The sequence below is a fragment of the Chiloscyllium plagiosum genome, chromosome 13 (assembly GCF_004010195.1).
Source record: "Chiloscyllium plagiosum isolate BGI_BamShark_2017 chromosome 13, ASM401019v2, whole genome shotgun sequence".
In the NCBI taxonomy this organism is placed as follows: Eukaryota; Metazoa; Chordata; class Chondrichthyes; order Orectolobiformes; family Hemiscylliidae; genus Chiloscyllium; species Chiloscyllium plagiosum.
Genome location: NC_057722.1, coordinates 6467589 through 6487889, shown reverse-complemented (window position 1 = coordinate 6487889; position 20301 = coordinate 6467589). Strand labels below are relative to the sequence as shown.

General features: G+C 40.0%; 1 protein-coding gene across 1 annotated transcript in view; it reads right to left on the bottom strand.

Moving 5' to 3' along the window:
• Positions 1 to 5281: 5281 nt before the first annotated feature.
• rnf168 (ring finger protein 168) overlaps positions 5282 to 20301 on the bottom strand; it is an 18980-nt gene continuing 3960 nt past the window's right edge. The window contains exons 2-6 of the mRNA XM_043701773.1: positions 20059 to 20135; positions 15880 to 16056; positions 12651 to 12787; positions 10186 to 10258; positions 5282 to 7103 (exon numbers count right to left, since the gene is read on the bottom strand). Of these exons, the coding sequence (XP_043557708.1) occupies positions 5997 to 7103; positions 10186 to 10258; positions 12651 to 12787; positions 15880 to 16056; positions 20059 to 20135 (1571 nt within the window). The 3' untranslated portion in view covers positions 5282 to 5996. The remainder of the gene's footprint in view (positions 7104 to 10185; positions 10259 to 12650; positions 12788 to 15879; positions 16057 to 20058; positions 20136 to 20301) is intronic.

Genomic DNA, 20301 nt, shown 5'->3' with positions numbered 1-20301 from the left:
CGACATCAGCAACCAGAGGCTAATAGCATCAGTGCTCCAGGAGTGATGTTTGTGGTGGGGACTGGCAGTGTTGGGCAAGCCACTGATTTATTTCTTTGAACCGGGTCTTCCGTAGTTGTATGGGAGGCATGGTGGCACCATGGTTAGCACTGCTGCCTCACAGCACCAGAGACCCTGGTTCAATTCCCGCCTCGGGAAACTGTCTGTGTGGAGTTTGCACATTCTCCCCGTGTCTGCGTGGGTTTCCTCCCACAGTCCAAAGATATGCAAGGTTAGGTGAATTGGCTATGCTAAATTGCCCGTAGTGTTAGGTGAAGGGGTAAATGTAGGGGAATGGGTCTAGGTGGGTGCGCTTCGATGGTTTGGTGTGGACTTGTTGTACTAATCTAGTACAATACTCAGTATATTGTCATCTTAAAATACAGTTTAAAAATCACACAACACTAGGTTGTAGTTCAACATGTTTATTTGGAAATACTAGTTTTCGGAGCACTGCTCCTTCATAGGTAGCTTGTGGGGCAGGATCCTGACGACACCTCCACATCAAAAAAAAAATACACTTTGCACTAGCTGTTACGCAAATATCATTTTTGAGTGACAGGAGTCCTGCATGCTCTGAGACAGATTCCTCATTAGGCACATCATACTTTGGGTAAGACTAAAAGACGTAGGAGCAGAAATTAGGCAATTCAGCCCATTGAGTCTGCTCCGCCATTCAATCATGGCTGATAAGATTCTCAAACCCTTCTGTTGTTTCTTCCCTGTAACCCTTGATCACCTTGATACTCAAGAATCTATCTATCTCAGTCTTAAACATGCTCATGGTTTAGAGTTGCCAGTGTTGGACTGGGTTGGACAAGTTAAAAATCACACACCACCAGGTTATTGTCCAACAGGTTAATTTGGAGGCACTAGCTTTTGAAGCACTGCTTCTTCATCAGGTGGTAATTGGTTGTGGGCCTATGCAAATTAGCTTACATAACGACTGAGCTCTTTTCTCACTTCTCTGCAACTCTTAGGCTTTCTATTCGAAGTCATTTCACATTGCAATAAATTTCACTCACCTGTCAGCTACAAACATTTACTCATGGTTAAGATGCAAAACCTGTCTATGTCTCTACTCCAAGTTTGATCCATAAATTCTAAAATAAGACAATCTTATATATCAAAATAAAATCTCAGTTTGAAAACAATGTTTCATTCGCATTATTTCTCAAGTACTAAGGGATTCAAAGATAGAATTTCCAAGTATAAAAAAAACTCGGCTTGTTTATATCTAACCATGTTAAAATGTCTGTAATCTAGTAAAAACAATCATGCAGACATTTCCTAATTTAATGGCAACAATTTGCTGCATTGATAGATGACATTCAAACAGGAATTTCAGTGTTAACTTTATGTCATACCTCTAATGGTTCTTTCAATGCTCATTACAGAACTTACTAATAAATGAGCTGATGAAGCCTCTGGCGTTAAAGTTAACTATTTTATAAGATTCAAGTTCATTAATTCAGTGCATTTTTGTCATCAAGAGCATTAGCCTTTGTTTTATTTTTATAATTGAAATAGACCATAGGTCTCCATTGCATCCTGTCAAATTAACTTATGTTGTTCTGGTTCTGCTTCATCGATGTTACGGAAGACCGAAAGGTTTGAGTTGTAAGGAGATGCTGGATAGGCTGGGAGATTTTTGTCCAGGAGGCTGAGATGTAACCTTATGGAAATTATAAAATTATGAGCAGCATAGATAAGGTCTTTCACCTAGGTTAGGGACGTCCAAAACCAGAGGGCATTTATTTCCATGCTGTATGACTCTATGGAAAAAGTGAGGACTGCAGATGCTGGAGATCAGAGCTGAAAACGTGTTGCTGGAAAAGCACAGCAAGTCAGGCAGCATCCAAGGAGCAGGAGAATCGACGTTTTGGGCATGAGCCCTTCCAATTCTCCTGCTCCTTGGATGCTGCCTGACCTGCTGTGCTTTTCCAGCAACACATTTTCAGCCGTGTATGACTCTATGACCAATTTACCACTCAATGGTCAAAATGTTGCTGTGTGACCCACCCACACAGCATGTGCTTTCATAGCTTAAGGAGAGCAATGGATGAAGTGAACAGACCTAGGAATCTCTGTCAACTATGTCCGAAACAATACAAAACAAAACCAAGAGCCAAAACCGAAATTGCCTAACTCAAACTCATGAACAGTTACTGGACTCAAAACATCAACTGTTTTCTCTCCACAGATACAGCCAGAACTGTCGCGTTTCTTCATCAATTTCTGTATTTGATTTAGATCTTTAGTGTTTTGTTTTATTTTAAACCAAAATGGATGGCAAACTACTTGGTTAAACCAGTTCAATATTATTTTAGAGAAAGCCATGGTAAAGCTTTGTAGTAACATGGTCAAAACACAGCCAACTGTCACTGGCTCCAGACAATTGAAAGGTTGATCCCGGATAGCAAGGGTATGAAGATATGAAGAGCAAGAGATTCCTATTTTTCAGCTCAGAAACAAGTAAACCTGTTACTAGAATTATACAAAACAGCAAAACGATATGGAAAAGGTGTACCTAGATGGTTTAAATTAATTACTGGAAGACAAAGTAACATGGTCATCGTAGTAAAAGATAGCTCTGTCAAATACCTGGAAGTTCTTCCATACACAGGCTGGATCTATGTTTGGAATAGACTCAGTGGAGCTGAAACATTTTGGATGTACTTAAAACAATGAATATAACAGGGTACTGCTGGATTTCTGCTGCATGGATAAACAAATAAGCCAAATCCATCTCAGCCTCTTCCTGTGGTCCTCAGCATTAGATACTAGTATTCAGACAAGTCAATTCGCTCCACGTGAGATCAAGAAACGGTTGGAGACACTGGATGCTGCAATGGCTACGGGCCCAGACAACATTCCGGTAGTAGTACTGAAGAGTCGTGCTTCAGAACTTGGTGTGGTGTTAGCAAAGACATTCCAGTAGTTACAGCACTAGCATCTACCTAACAATGTGGAAAATTGCCCAATAAAAAGTAGGATAAATCTAATTATCACCCCATCAGTCTATTCTCAATCAGTAAAATAATGGAAGATGTCATAAACAGTGCTATCAAGCAACACCTGATCAGCAATAACCTGCTCAGTGACACCCAGCTTGAGTTCCATCAGGGCCACTCAGCTCCTGACCTCATTACAGCTTTGCTTCAAACATTGACAAAAGAGCTGAATTCGTGGTGAGGTGAGTGACTGACCTTAACATCAAGGTTGCGTTCAACCAAGTGTGGCAGCAAGGGATCCTTAAAAAATTGAAATCAATGGGAATCCAGGCAAAACTCTCCAGTGGTTATACTCATACCTGGCGCATAGGAAGATGGTTGTAGCTGTCAGTCAGTCATCTCAGCTCCAGATATCTCTGCAGTGATGGTGTGGTAGGCTTAATCATCTTCAGCTGCTTCAATGAGCTTCCCTCCATCATAAAATCAGAAGTAGGGATGTTCACTGACAATTGCACAATGTTCAGCACCATTTGAGACTCCTCAGATACTGAAGCATGCTCAAACGCAACAAGATCTGGATAAAATCCAAGTTTGGGCTGACAAACAGCAAGTAACATTTGTGCCACACAAAAACAATGCCAAGCTATGACCAATAAGAGACAATCTAACCACTGTCCCCTGACATTCACTGGATCCTCCATTGTCAACATCCCAGGGGTTATCAGTGAGCAGAAACTCAACTGGAATCATCACACAGTTGCTACAAGAGCAGGTCAGAGGTGAGGAATGCCGCAGCGAGTTACAACTAACTCCCCAAAGCCTGTTCACCATTTCCAAGGTACAAGTCGGGAATGTGATGGAACTTTCCGCACTTGCCTGGAATGAGTGCAGTCCCAACAACACTCAAGCCTGACACCATCCAGAACAAAAGAACCCACTTGATTAGCACCACATCCACACCCTCCTCTGACGCTCAGTAGCAGAAATGTGTATTACTTACAAGATGCACTACAGAAATTCAAAGATCCTCAAAGAGCACCTTCCAAACCCAGGACCACATCCATTCAGAAGGACAAGGGTAACAGATTTATGGGAACACCACTTTTTTTTTTTTAAGATTTAGATTACTTAGTGTGGAAACAGGCCTTTCGGCCCAACGAGTCCACACCGACCTGCCGAAGCGCAACCCACCCAGACCCACTCCCCTACACCTAACACTACAGGCAATTTAGCATGGCCAATTCACCTAACCTGCACATTTTTGGACTGTGGGAGGAAACCGGAGCACCCGGAGGAAACCCACGCAGACACGGGGAGAATGTGCAAACGCCACACAGTCAGTCGCCTGTGGCGGGAATTGAACCCAGGTCTCTGGCGCTGCAAGGCAGCAGTGCTAACCACTGTGCCATCCACAAGTTCTTTTCCAAGCCACTCAACATCCTAACGAGGAAATATATCGCTGTTTCTTCCATGTCACTGGAAATCCTGGAATTCCCTCCCTAATGGCATCCTGGATCAAACCACAGATGGAATGAAGTGGTTCAAGGCAGCAGTTCACCCCACTTTCTCAAGGACAACTATGGAAGGACAATAAATGCAGCCAGTCAGCCACACCCACAAATGGGTTTTTAAAAATTGCTAGTTATCATCATGAGCTTGTGAGAAGTCATTTGACAACTGCTTCCTGGAAGCTAAGTTATGAAAGCAAGTAGATACGAGTTACCCAATAGGTATCTCTCATCCCCTCCTCCTGCAGGACAGAGGAAATCTAACAACATTCCAGTGTTAAGAATAGGGATTCTGCACATGAAAACAGGTCCCTACTGAAGGCTTATAACCAGCTTTTGGATTAAGAGGATGACTGTTTTTTGATAAAAGGCAAATGGTCTGTTCTCCTTTAAAAAGGCAATTGTTGTCCAAAACACCCAATCCTTACTATTCACTCCAAACATCTGCATCTTATGCATCCTGTTTTCTTCAGTACTTAGATAAAACTTGTGTTCGAGTGTTTCAGCTGCTAGAGTATTTTAGAATACATCACTTGCTCTGCTCTGAACCACTAGTTTCAATTATGTGCAAGTCTTTGGATTGATACTTACAAGCGTTAGCTTTTGACTCCACCTCAATTTGCACCATGTGCTCACTTTCTTAAAAGAAAGTCCAATCATCATTTGTCATCTTTCCTCCTATTTATTCAGTTCTATTAATCTGTGGTTCAAACCCAAGAACATCAGAAATATTGATCTACCTTCCTCACTGGAACTATTGTGTAATGCCAACAGCTCTGATTTTAGATTTCCAGAATGGTTTGCTTTTCTTTATTAATCAAACTACTTGAAACTGATCCAAAATCAAATATCACAAGTTTTAACAATATTGAACACATCCATATAAACACAGATAAAGACAAATTATAGGTACCAGCTTCTTTTAAACAAGGAAGGATAATGCAATTATATTGAACAGAATACTGAGCTATGGCATTTCAGATTCATGATGAAATGAAAGATGGCATTCTTGAGTTTTTGTATAAACAGATGAAACAAATCACAAGTGTCAAACTACAAGGAGGCCAGGCATAAATATGACACAGCACTATTATGTGAAGTTTTCCTCTTATTAATGCAGTATTTGAAGATATGTTATTTGGTTTAAAAGGAATTCAGGATCCCAAATTGAAAGATAATACATCTCAGATGTTAATAAAGATAAGCTACAGAATCAATTCAGTTTTTGAATTTCACAAACAGCTCAATTGTATAACATGCAATGCTCTTAACGAAAAAGACTGCTTTAATACATTTAACGGTGAATGAAAGCTGTGGGCATAGTCTACAGCAAAGTTTCATAATATTACAAAACTCAATTGAGACGAATGGGAAAACCTGGCAAAAAAGAACCAAATTACACAAATAAATGCAAGCTCAACAGTAGCATGAAAGCCACATTCGTTCAACTAATATACTGACAATTAAAATAATGACTGAGTTTTGACAAATGCCGTTAATTAGTTGCATGCTTCTGGAACATTTCAACAATAGTCTGTTGTTTTCTACTGTTGCTCAATTCCTTCACAGGAATCAATGCTGCAGAGTTGGCATCCATACATCTAAGTGGCCTTTGATTTTTAACTTTGCGTACTGTCCAGCTTTTATTTTTCCGATTGCTTATAGCAAAAGAATCTGAGCACTCTCTTTTCTTGTTACCTACTGCCGAGTAGCCAGACTGCAATGTCTGCAACTTTCTAGAAGTTTGTTCCTTTCCTCGTATCCTTTTCTCACAATTTATAGACGATTTGTTGGCCCGAAGCAGATATTCATCAGGTGATCCCCTTTTTCTGTTAACAACGAGCATCTCCTTATCGAGTTTCCTCTGTATGCGTATTGCCAGCAATCTGTCCTGCTCTTCCATCCTGAGTTTCTCAGCTTGACTTTTTTCCCAGTCCAAGAGTAGCTCTTCATGAGAGATTCCTTGGGAGAGTTCAATGCTTTCACAGGCTTCATTAGGACAGACCTTTCTCTTTTTAACAGTTGAGCAAGTTTCTCCTTCTACTTCAGAGGAGTTCCACGTTTTTCTTTTCACAAATGCTTGAAATTTAATGGGAGCTTGGTTCCCAACCTGGTATTTTGACCCTTGATTTAGACATGACTTTTGTTTTAATTCAAGATCATCATCATAGCATACTGTTTCATAGTTTGGACTATCTACATCAAAGCAGTTTGCACTGGTGCGTGCATGATCACGTTTGCTACCTAAATTTGACAGAGTTGCAAAATCTAACTGATCACCTTCACCATGGCTGTTGATAGAGTTAATCTTCAATTCTGCAAGTAGTACATCTTCCTTGTAGCTCTCTTTGCCCTTCTGTTCACCACTGCAAACTCCCACCATCTCACTTTCATCACCCCCTGGACTGTGCTTACCAGCATTCTCATCTTCCTGCTGATAATCTCTAATGTCTGCCATGCTAGCTCTTCCAATACATTGGGCAAATGGTGGTAGGGCTGAACTGCAGACTGGCTCCTGCTCCTCTTCATAATGAGGTAGAGAAATACTGGAAATTGAGTCACTATTTGAAATTATATCATCTGCATCTGTAGATTCACTCTCCTGAATAAAAACATACAAATTCAAAAGTCTTAGAGTATAAAGAGTACATAACTAACGCAATTACACATGCGACCTCCTGTTACTTAAGTGAATTCACTCAGATTTTGTTTCTATATTTAATCTGAAGATGACTACAAATCATAATTTTTTTTTTAACAAAAACATAGTTGTGTTACCACTGGGATACGGAATTGAAGGCACCCAAAGTGTTGGCACATTTATTGTTTTATTTACCTCATTAGTCTCCTTTTATTTTCCCAATCTGGAGACAGTTCCACTGGGCTCCATTGTGTTGTTGCAGGATTGGTTCCCCATGTTTCAGGAACTCAAAACCTTAATCTTTATAGATCCACATTTGATAAACTTGTCAGCTCTGCAAGCTGATACCAGAAACAGGACTGCTATCTATGCTCCCTCTAATTTTGTTCTTCTGCATCCACCTGTGTGACACTGACTTCCAAAACGTGAAATCAATGCTCAGAACAACAGGTGCACAGTAATCACTGCACGGCCTCACAGGTTAGAGGCAACACTTCTGTTATTGTTTGCACTCTCACCTACATTTCTCTTTCTGGCTTGAATTTGGGAATTGAGCAGTCTCTGTAGTGCAAGCAATTCTGCTATCCTCTAATGGGTAGTGGCCTAACCATGTACAAAGAAAGCTGCATGATCTTAGAAATTCTTAGTTTGGTTTCAAGGTTCAATTTACATTTACAGAAAAGGGAGTCCTCAACACCAATTCAGGATCCATAAATTACTATTGATTAAAAATGGAACCAGACCAGCCTGTAAATACTGTAGTGACTAGAGGATGAGAATTCAGAGACACATAACTCACTTTCTCAACGTTTGTGCATCATCTGTTATGGAACATCTATTCTGTCAGGAATGTAAAGGAATTGGCGAGTTTTGAGAAGATTTGTAGCTTAGGTTGAGATTCTGGATTTAGGTTTGCTCGCTGACCTGGAAGGTTAATTTTCAGATGTTTGGTCACCATACTAGGTATCATCAGTGAGCCTCCGGATGAAGCACTGCTGATGTTTCTTGCTTTCTATTTATATGTTTGGGTTGGTGATGTCGTTTCCTATGGTGATGGCGTTTCCTATGGTGATGTCGTTTCCTATGGTGATGTCGTTTCCTATGGTGATGTCGTTTCCTATGGTGATGTCATTTCCTATGGTGATGTCATTTCCTGTTCTTTTTCTCAGGGGGTAGTAAACAGGGTCCAAGTCAAAGTGTTTGTTGATGGAGTTCCGGTTGGAATGCCATGCTTCTAGGAATTCTCTCTATCTGACTTGTCCTAGGATGGATGTGTTGTCCCAGTCGAAGTGGTGTCCCTCCTCATCTGAATGTAAGGATATCAGTGATATTAGACACTACTTCGACTGGGACAACACATTCATTCTAGGACAAGTCAACTAGAGAGAATTCCTAGAAGCATGGCATTTCAACCAGAGCTCTATCAACAAACACTTTGACTTAGACCCTACTTACCACCCCATGAGAAAAAGAGCAGGAAATGACACCACCACAGGAAACGACATCACCAACCCAAAGACACCCAAACATAAAAATTTAGAAAGCAGGAATCACCAGCGGTGTTTCTCCAGAGACTCACTTAAGATTTTACCTAGTATGGTGATGAAACGTCTGAAAATGAGCCTTCCAGCTCAGCAAGCAACCTACATCCAGAACGTAAAGGAATACTCTCCACTTCCCTGGATGAAAATAACAGCAATAACTGGCAAATCTCAATATCCTAAAACACAAAACAACCCATTTGATTGGTCCCTATCCACCACCTTCAACATTCATTATACACTTACAATATTTGTAGGGATATGCAGGATTTTGATCCAGCAATTTTGAGAGGTCAGTGATATAGTTCCAAGCCAGGCTGTTGTAGGCTTGGAGGGAAACTTGCTGGTTATATTCTCATGCATCTGCTGCCCTCACTTGCCCAGTGGTAGAGATTGCAGATTTGGCAAGTCTTGTTGAAGAAGGTTTAGTGAACTGTTGTATTTTGTATATGGGCGACTCTATGACTGTGGAGTGAGAGAAGGAGGAAGTGAACATCCAAGATGGATGAGATGCCAATCAACCAGTCTGTGTACTGGATATGATGATGTCTGTTAAATGTTGTTGGATATCCACTGAACCACAGAAGTGTCAACATACAGTATTTCATCACACTCCTTCCTGACTTGTGACAAGATGAAGGACAAACGTTAGACAATCAAGACTACTGTAACTCAGCACAGAATTCCCAGCTTCTGATTTGTTCTTGTAGCTACAGCATTTATATGGATGTTGAATGAGGGGTAAATTCAACAACAGTAAAACTACTGAATGTCATGGGGAGATTAAGATTTTCTCTTGTTGGAGATAGCTTTGCTTGCCCTTTGCGTGGCACTAATGTTACTTGTCCAAACCAGAATGCTGTCCACGGTTTTCCATAAATGGATGTAGACAGTTTAAGTTTCAGAGTAATATTGAATGGTGTTGAACATCACATAACCATAAGCAAACATTCCCATTTCTGGCAGATGATATATCATTGATGAAACAGCTGAAGACAGTAGAGGCTAGGACATTACTATAGGTGCAATCCAGGGTAATGCCCTTGGGCTGAGGTGATTGACCTCCACCATACACTAGTTTACAATTCTAGATTTTAACCAATTTCATTTAAATTCCACCATCTGCCATTGTGGAATTTGAACCTATGGCCACAGAGCAGTAGCCTGGGCTTCTAGATTACTAATCCAGCTGCATAACCACCTCCCCCAACTTGTCAAGTAGATGCCAGTGTTGTAGCTGTACTAAAATAGCTTGCCTGGGGCACTGCTAGTTCTAGAGCACAAGTCTTGCAGACTACTCTTGGGATGTTATAAGGATACGCAGTCTTAATTGCATCTACTCTCAGAAATCAGAAAAGGCAATTGAAGCAGACTTGAAATTTTAATTAGAAACTACCGCAATTTTAGATTCTGCATTTAACATCGGAGTTTGTCCTTTTAAATTAAAATGCTGTGTAACTTTTGCATGCAAAGTAAAATGTTAAATTTCCAGAAACACTTACTACAGCAGAAGGATCATTTCTCGACCTAGTGCTTTCAGCTTTTTGAATTTTCTGATAAGTGGGAGATAAGTACCTAAAAGAAAAATAAATATGAATGATGTTTCTACTAACTGAAGCTGAAGCTGATACTGCAGTGAACCCTTCTGTTAATTAAACCAAACACCTAGAAAAGCCTTGTAATCTGTTAAAATATGAGTGACAGAGAACTCAAATTCCATTATTTAAAGAAAACAACAGCAACTAATTTTTTTAGCACTAAAAGTGAACATTAAACAATAACTATTTGTGGAAAGAGTAACAGTTAACATTTCAAGAGGATGGCCTTGCATCTGATAAAAGGTCATTGAGAAATGGTTACTCTGGCTCCCTGCATACAGATGCTTCTTAATCTTAGGGGTTTTTATTTTTCAATTTTAGATTTATAACATCCAAAATATTTTGCTACTATGCTAGAGTTTAGAGCAGAAAGGCAAGTTCTGCATTTATACAGAGCCTTCCATAACCACAGTACAGCTCAAGATAAATTACAACCAGTGAAGTTGTTGAATTGTCACCGCTGTTATGAAAATAGTCAGTTTGCACATAACAAGCTCCCTCAAACAGCAATCTGTAAAATAAACTAGATAATCTGCTTTTTGATATTGTTCGTGGGATAATCAACCACCAGGACACCAAGGACAATTCCTTCTTCTACTCTTGGAAATGGTACCGCCAGAACTTTGAAATCAACCTGAAGGGGTGCAGAGTTTTTCAGCTTAACATTATGTTTGAAAGATAGCATCTCTGAACAATTCGGTACATGGAACTGGACTTGAATCCAAACTCTCACTCAAAGAAAGAGTTCTACCAAGCCATTGCCAGCAAGTGGAGAGACAAGTTGCAGTTGTCCTCTTCGCTCACAAATGGTACAATATAAGCGTAATGAGTGTAAACAAGGATAAACTGCTTCCAGAGACTGAAAGATGCAAATTTAAGGTGAATGATGAAGGAACCAGAGATGACATGCAAACAGTTTTAAAATCAAAACAAGTCATGAAGATCAGGAATGCATTGTCCACATGAATAACAGGAAGAGATTTTTCAAAAGGGAACAGAATAAATTATTGAAGTTAAATATAATCGCATGGGGGGAAAACAGCACTGTAGACTGAAAGGAAAGTTCTACCAAGGACAGGAAAATAGATACCAGTAGGCCAATCAGCCCATCAAGTCTCTCTGCCATTCAGTGAGATCACAGCTGATCTGATAATCCTAAATGCCACTTTCCTGTCTGTTTGCCATAACTCTCAATTTCAATAATGATTAAAAATCTCTCAGCCTTCAATATACTTAATGACCTGGCCTTTGTGATAAAGAATTCTACAGGTTCACTAGCCTCAGAAGAAATTCTTCCTCATCCCTGTCTTAAATGAGCAGCACTTAATTGAGTGTATGTCTTCTGGTGCCTGACTTTCCCACGAGTGGAAACCAAAGTCCACTTCTGTTCAGTATCATATGATCTTGCATTTATACAACACCTTGAAGGTAGGCCAATATCCAAGGCATTACAGATAAGTGAAATCACAGAAAAAAGGCAAGTCAAAGGAAATATTAGAAAGATCAAATTGGAGGGTCTAAAGAAAGATGAAAGGAAGGAGGCAAAGGGATTAAGAAAGGATTTCAGAGTTAAGAGCCTTGAAAGCGTAGCTGCTAATGGTAGATCAAAGTGCTTGAAAGCATAGCTGCTAATGGTAGATCAAAGTGTGTAGTGGATGTTCACAACTTGCATTTTGCAGGACTTTTTAGCACAGTAAAACACCCTGAAGTGTGCACATGAGCATAATGACATTTGACATCAAGTCATACAAGAAAATAAGGGCAGAGGATCAAACTTCATTAAAACAACAGGTTTTAAAAGGCATCTTAAAGAAGGAAGCAGGTACAGTGGCAAAAAGGTTTAGGAAAGAAATTCCAGAGTTTAGAATTTTGTTTAGCCATTCAAGTCAAAGCAACCTATGGTGGAATATTTAAAAATGGGGACCAAAGAGACTCATGTTGGAAGTGCACAAAGACCTGAAGTTAGAGATAGGAAGAGATGACATGATGAAGGAATTGGAACAAGAGGCTTGGAGCCAGTGTAGGTAAATAAGTGTTAGGGTTCTTGGTAGTGGTGACTGACACCTCAGTTCTGGATCCAACAGAACACTAATATCATGAATAGTCTACATCAGCAACCAGAGGCTAATAGCATCAGTGCTGCAGGAGTGATGTTTGTGGTGGGGACTGGCAGTATTGGGCAAGCTACTGCTTAACAGGAAATTGACACGATCCAGGATCAAATATTTGACAAGCCTTTTATCAATTTAGATTTTTCTCATTCACAATCAAGCATATTCTTGCTTGAAGGCACAGGAATGAGTAAACAATGATCGCTTCAATTATCCAGATGTAGGTGAGTTCGTGATCCCCTTTGTAACAGCACTTACTTCTGTATATTTCCCGTAGAACTGGGACTGTGTGGAATCAATCTATTTCCCTTGGTGACAGATGAAGAATTAGATTTCAAGGAAGTGCGTCTTGAAAGAATGGTCACGCTTTCTGGATGGGTCTTATGTGTTGAATTCTGCAGAGAAAACAGACATCTATAAAATGAGATACATTACAGGAACACACTGCATTTCATTATCTAAGTGTGGGAATAAATACCCTACACTAATTTTATTTTTTTTTTACAAAGTTCACTATATTTGTATCTAATCAGTCATTAACCTATTGCAGAGTTACACTTGCAGCTCAGCATATTACACACGTGTTAGTGTCCACGTTGCTCAGGTTAATGTATTCAGAAACACGACAAACCATTCTGCCATTTGCTAATAAAATTTACAATATATTCATAGAATAGATAAAACAGGCAGCACAGCAGCTCAGTGGTTAGCACTCCTGCCTCTCAGTACCAGAAACCAGCGCTCGATTCCAGCCTGGGGCACCTGTCTTTGCACATTGTCCCCGCTTCTGTGTGGGTTTCCTCCGGGTGATTCAGTTTCCTCCCACAGTCCAAAGATGTGCAGGTTAGGTGAATTGGTCATGCTAAACGGCCCATGGTGTTCAGGGATGTATAGGTTAAGTGCATTACTTAGGGGAAATAGAATAATAGGTATGGGAAAATGGGTCTGGGTGGGATAGTCTTCAGAGGGTCAGTGTGGACTCGTGCCAAAATGGCCTGGTTCCACACAGTAGGGATTCTATTCTAAGATGAGGTCTTTTAACCAGCAAGAGGTTATCAAATGGTACCCAGTTATGAAAGTTTGGTCACAATCACCCCTCTTGGAACGTTATACTGACAGGCTCCAACCAGCAACTAGGAAAAAGTGAAGTCTGGAGATTAAAGTCAAAAAGTGCGATGTTGGAAAAGCACCGTAGGTCAGGCTGCATTCCAGGAGGAGAATTTCTGATGAAGGGCTCATGCCTGAATTGTTGATTATCCTGCTCCTTGGATGCTCCTGCTGTCCTTTTCCAGCACCACAGTTTAAGGCTATAACCAGCACAAGTTTTCAGTAAGAAATCAGGAAGAGAGCTTTACTGCCAATAGTCAGAGCCATCAGCATTGTGATACAAGTTAAATTGGCTGAGGGACTTCTTTTGCTTATGATTACGGCAAGTAAATCAGTTCAGATGTTATAATTTATAGAGAAAGCAAGTTGCACTTTTACTATGTGACATCAGACAATGAAAAGACCATAATTTTCATTGCTGTTATTAATAGATCTTATATAATTAAAACTCCTCAGTCGCCCATAACTTGCATCATTTTGTGGTGAATATACTCCTGCATCTGGAATGTGTTACAAGGAGGATTTCACCCACAAGATCTCAATTTACAAAGAAGGTCACTCAGTTTGCTGTTCCAGAAAATTAGTTATCTTCAAGTTATGACAGCTGAAGCTCACCCAAATTAGAAGGCTGTTAATTCAGCCTCTGGTAATGTTCTGGAGACATGGATACAAACCCCACCAGGCCAGATGGTGGAATTTGAATTGAATAGATATCTGGAATTAAGACTCTAATGATGACCATAACTATTGTATATTGTCATTAAAAAAAACCCTTCTGGTTTACTAATGTCCTTTAGGGAGGGAAGCTGACATCTTTTTTGGTTGATGCTTAACTGCCCTCTGAACATTAGAGGATGGGCTAGCCAGCAATGGCCTCACCCTGTGAATGAATAAGAAATAACACCTACTGCATTAGAAATGCACAACAGTTACAGGCCTTGCCAGTGATGCTCACATCCTATGAAAGGACAAAATCTATTGCCCATTCCAAGTTGTCCTGAGGAGGTTTTTGTGGGCTGCCTACTTGACTGGCTGATGTTGCAGCAATTTAATACATTTGAGTAGTTTGCTAGGAATGTTCAGTCACGCTGCAGTGTGGGGACTGGAATCTCATACAGACCTTCTAAGTATGGCAGTTTCCTCTGCTGAAATTAGTGAACCAGTTATGTTTTTAAGAATCAGTCAGCTTTGTGGTTTTATTACCAATCTTTTAGTTTTTAAATAAACTGAATTCAAATTGTCATGCTCTGGGATGCAACTCCAGTCCTCGAGGCCAGAAAAATAACCACATCATCAAATCCAAGTAGACTGATAGTAGAGATAGTGGGGACCAGAGAAAAAGAGGGAAAGTTGAATGTCAGCGTTCATGGAAGCTGACCTTACGTTTGTGGTTACTAATTCTAACCCTCAAAGATCCAAGAATGGATGTTGGGGAAATCCCAAGGTGGTAGCAGATGGACAAGGGACAATGTAGGAAGAGATTTTCTGTTCCACATTGGGCAACAGTGGAGTTTACTATGTGCAGCAACATATTACAGCTAGTCACTGAAAAGCTTTTATGCTTTTCATCAGAGCCTTTTCAGTGCTGTGGGAGGAAGAAAAAAAATTAATAATTTGGAAGAACTTAAATAAGGAGTTATGAAATATTTAGTTGGCAATAGTTGGCAATAGGAGGTAAGATATTCAGATACACAAAACAAACTGACACTGAATAAGAAATTAAAAATGTCAGCAACTAAAAGCAATGTAGCTAACAGGAGTTGAAACCAAATTTTATGGTATTAGAAGGTGAAACTGGAATTCTGCCAGAAGTCAAATTTTTAATCAAAATCAATGTGTCAGGACAGTTGTCACATTCAGATTTTCCAATTTTAACAAACATATTTCCTTCCTATAATAGTTAAATGCTAGAAAATGGCCCATATGTTCACAGTGCAATGAAGTATCAGGAATCACAGAATGCCCGAGTAATCAAGTCGCAGATTTCCCTGAGAAATGCAAAAATTGTTTTTTTAATTCAATTTGAAAAGGTAAAAGTGTTGTGGAAAACCCCACTCCTGAAAGCAATTAGACTCAAAAGTTTTAATGATACAATACTAACCATAATTACAAGCCTGTCCAGCTTCCTTTTGAATGACGGATGAAAATCTACCAGAGATGCACAAGTCAGAAATCTACTACAAAAGTTGAAGGTCCTCTACAAATGCTCTGAAGAGAAACCCGAAAACATATACAAGGTGTGTATAAATCAACCCTTTTTCTTAAGCGATTTTAATGCTCCAAAGAACTTAAAAATATTTAGAATGACCACCACCAGTACACCACTCCCATGTCCCCCCCCATCCAAAATAATTCAGGGTTAACTTTGATGATTACTTACCACTTCTTTACTCAGCATTTGAGCTAGCTCTTCATCTCTTTTTAATTGTTCACCTACTTCCTTCCTCTGCTTTTCCTCATATATTAGTCGCTCCTTCTCCTCTGCCAGTATTTTCTGAATTAAGTCTTCACTGGCTCGCTGTTCCTCCTCATCACGAGCATGACGTTCTGCCCTTAGCTGTGAAGTAATTCAGTCTCATTATGTGTGATTGAAAAATTTTAGATTCTACTACAGAATCCACACAAATTCCTGCAAGCAATTTTGAACCCATTTTATAAAGAGGTAATTTCATAAGAGCTCTAGGTTGTGCTGCTATCCAAGCAAGTCAGCATTCTTACAATCATACACCTTTATTATTTTCACCCAAATTTTCACCTGCTTAATTCTAAATGACCTAGGGGCATACATATCCAGACATAATCCAATGGAAGCTCTTCCAGGACTCAGAAGCTTCTACCTCAACTCACATAACAGTATTCCCACAGGTAAGCAGGAGTTCAACATTTGTTCAACAGCCAAAGTAAACGGTGAAACACTATTGAAGAAATCAGATGCATATTATCACAGCAATTAGAAGATAAGCTGTCTTAGTGATGTGAAATCAGCTCACTTTCAACGTTTAGATAACAATTTCTCACTACAATTAAACAATTAGCAATTGCAATTCTTTTTGAAACTATGCACATTGACACAATTTGGTTGGTAATGTATAGCCATCCAAGCTTTATAGTAGGCTGAATTTCACAGATGAATCATAAAATTGAATGAATAAAACAATTCTTCCAGTGGTCTTTAATTTAACATTGGATCCACACAGTAAATTATTATGGACGGTAAATCAGCAGTGCAACAACCTGAATTCCTGATGCACTACTCAAACTGCAGCTCACATCTTGACCTATAATGTTCACTTGCAGTCTATCCAAATTTCAGTGTATATCTTTCCAGCGAAGCACTGTTCTTTTATAATCATATAAACTTGAAAGCCACATAGAATGGTGGCCTTTTCTCATTCTCCTGCTGATGACATTGACCCCTTATCGAGACATGTTTCACATAAGTGGCTGCTTATCCAAACAAATCATTTTCTGTGTGAACCTAGAAAAAAAAATCCAAATATAATCCTACCCTCTTCTTCAATTTTGTTATTTGGGAATATAATTAATTACCTTAACTTGGTTCTTGACTACAATGAAAAAGGTTTATTAATTTTAAATAAATTTAATGACAAATGAACTCAGTAGGCATTGCAGCATGCAACACAGATTAACATGCAAAAATTTGCTTTATTCACAGGTGCTAAAGCAGTTCTGCAGTGTCTTTGGGTATCAAGAAAAACAATAGGAATTTGACATTCTCTTCAGTTGCAAAAACCAAAAGCATTTCCTCTTCATGCAAGACGCTGTTTACATATATTGAAGCAGTAAGAGATTCCGATAACCTTACAGACCCTCATTATACTTCAGCTGAACGACCTTAGACATCAGATTTTCTTCACTGTATCCTGGCAGCAGCTGCTCCAAGCTTTAGTGCGTCCCTCAGCATGCAGTCCTGGATCTTGGAACGTGTCAGTCTGCAACACTTGGTCGATGTCCACTCTACACTGGAGGCCCAACAGCTTTCAGACAGATCAGAGCATCTTTCACACAGTTGATGGTCTTCCGCAGTCAACATTTGTCTCAGTGCACGCCGAGGGGTGCAGCCCATAGAGAACATCAAAGTGTTTGGGACGAACCTCAACAAAAACCACTTTCGCCAGACCTCCTTTGCAAAGGCACATCCCACGAGATATACGATAGTCTCTTCGCCAGCATAGGTGTGAAGTACTCTTAGCGTTGCTACACGTGTCGCAGGTTTGGCCCACTTCCCAAACCTGCACTGTGCAATCACCATGCCATTTTCCACTTCATCTGAGGTCAAAGATGGATAGCAAAATATCCCTACCCATACACATCTGCTCCTCCCAAGCAACTCTAGATAATGATTAAGAGTAGGAACTTTTTTTTAAAGAACTCCCTTAATTTGAGTAACAATTTCTCACTGCAATTAAACAATAAGCATATAAAATATTTTTGAAACGATGCACATTGACACAATTTGGTTGGTAATGTATCGCCATACCAAGCTTTACAGTAGCCTGAGGACTAAGGCCAGATTAGGAGAAGAACCCAAGAGCTTTGATATCTAAACAGCTCAATAACAAACTGCTGGGACCAAGCTCAATGGAGATTGATTTTGCGTATGTGAACAGAATTAATTATTCCTAGCATTCATGCCTTCTGAATGCAAAAAAAAAATGAGAAATATAACATTTCTAATCATGTGATCAGCCAATACAGTGAGCTGACAAGGCTCATGCAACACAAATGGTGCAGAACCTGTTCTTTGAAATTTTACAACATGCAGTTTGCCTTTAATTTCCTCTGAAAGGATGTAATTACATTCCACAAAGACTTCCCAAACCAGATAAAGCACCATTAAAGGAGCCCATTCATTTCTCAGACAGGGCTTTGAGTATGAAATTCACCAACATTTCCCAAGATCAAACTTTAAAGGAAAGGCACATTTTACTGAACTCATTAGCAGGGTGGCATGGTGGCTCAGTGGTTAGCACTGCTGCCTCACAGCACCAGGTTCCCAGGTTCGATTCCAGCCTCAGGTGACTGTCTGTGTGGAGTTTGCACATTCTCCCCATGTCGGCGTGAGTTTCCTCTGGGTGCTCCGGTTTCCTCCCACAGTCCAAGATGTGCACACCAGGTGAACTGGCCATGTCAAATTGCTCGTAGTATTAGGTGCATTAGTCGGTTCGATTCCAGCCTCAGGTGACTGTCTGTGTGGAGTTTGCACATTCTCCCCATGTCTGCGTGAGTTTCCTCTGGGTGCTCCGGTTTTCTCCCACAGTCCAAGATGTGCACACCAGGTGAACTAGCCATGTCAAATTGCTCGTAGTATTAGGTGCATTAGTCAGAGGGAAATGGGTTACTCTTCAGAGGGTCGGTGTGGACTAGTTGGGCTGAAGGGCCTGTTTCCACACTGTAGGGAATCTAATCTTAACTGTTAATTATTTAAAGTTTGGCAAGAGTTTCATGTGACATTTCCAAGATTAGGAGGCGGTTTCTTTAAACATATGCCCATGAGCAGGACAGATTGACAAGGAGCCAGATTTATATTTAAGCCTACTGACTATTCACTGGAGAGGGAAGTGAGAGTTCAGGGGGACAGTCCTTCGCTTTCAACAAATACATCACAAATCACTACCATGCACAGGGAATAATATCATTGTAGGGAAGAAGTCAGACTTGAGAAAGCCTGGTGCTGGAAAAGCACAGGTCAGGCAGCAACCAGGGAGCAGGAGAATCAATGTTTCAGGCATGACCCTTCTTCAGGATGGCCGAGTAATGGGAGCCTTGTCCATCTCAAACCTATGGAACTGGTTAAGTTAGCCCACTCCCAGAGATTATTCTGGTAAAAAGTACTATTCTGAAACATGAAAAACAATGAATTCAAAAATATTCAATTTTGAAGTTAAGATATCATTTGGTATTACAAAATTTGGGCTTTTATGTTCACTGAAGGTAGGCTTTTTGTAAGGGTCAAGAACTCTTTAAAAGCAAGGGTCAAATCACTATTGCTAACTGATGAGGTAATTGCTGAAGCGATTACTAAAGTTAAACTTAGAAAAGGCAGAAGCAGATGATAGATCTTTTTCTCTGAACTGCATATGTTGTTCAACAGCTTTAAAGTAGTCAGAGTTAGAGAGAAATTACTAAAGTAGTTTATGTATCTTGGGGAGCGGTGGTGCAAACCAAACCTGGTGAATCTACAGTCACCAAAGGCAAATGCTTGTGACTTCATCAGTTGAGTGAGACATTACAGTAAAGATAGAAGTGATACTTCACTGATATTAACTTTCTGTAAAACATATTGGGATAAAAGAGATGAATCTGTTTTTTGTTTATAAGATAATTCCAACTTGTCTTTACGTCCCATTAGTGTAAAGTACATGAAGTGCCTCACGTACTTATGCATAGTGACTGACCATTAAATTCCAAAACTAAAACCTTAATTTATCACGCCAGGTTTCACTCTAGAATCCAACCCATCCAGCATGATTACCAGCTGAAATCGTGCCAATAGTTGAGACTAGTACACAGAACAGAAACCTACAGAATCTCTCACCTTACTAATCTGCTCTTCGTACTCCTTCCGAACCTCACCGGGTTTGCACAGTTGAGGTCGTGAACACAATCTGTCAACTTGTAAAAGAACGAATAGGTCAATTTGTAGTACGTTACACAGTCCTAAATGTTCTCACCAAAGGAATGGGTAGAGGCGGTACGGTGAGGGTGTGTGTGGAGGGATGTATGGGGAGAGAGCAATGGGGTGGGGTTGCTGAAGGGGAGTGCAGCGGGGAGGAGGGGG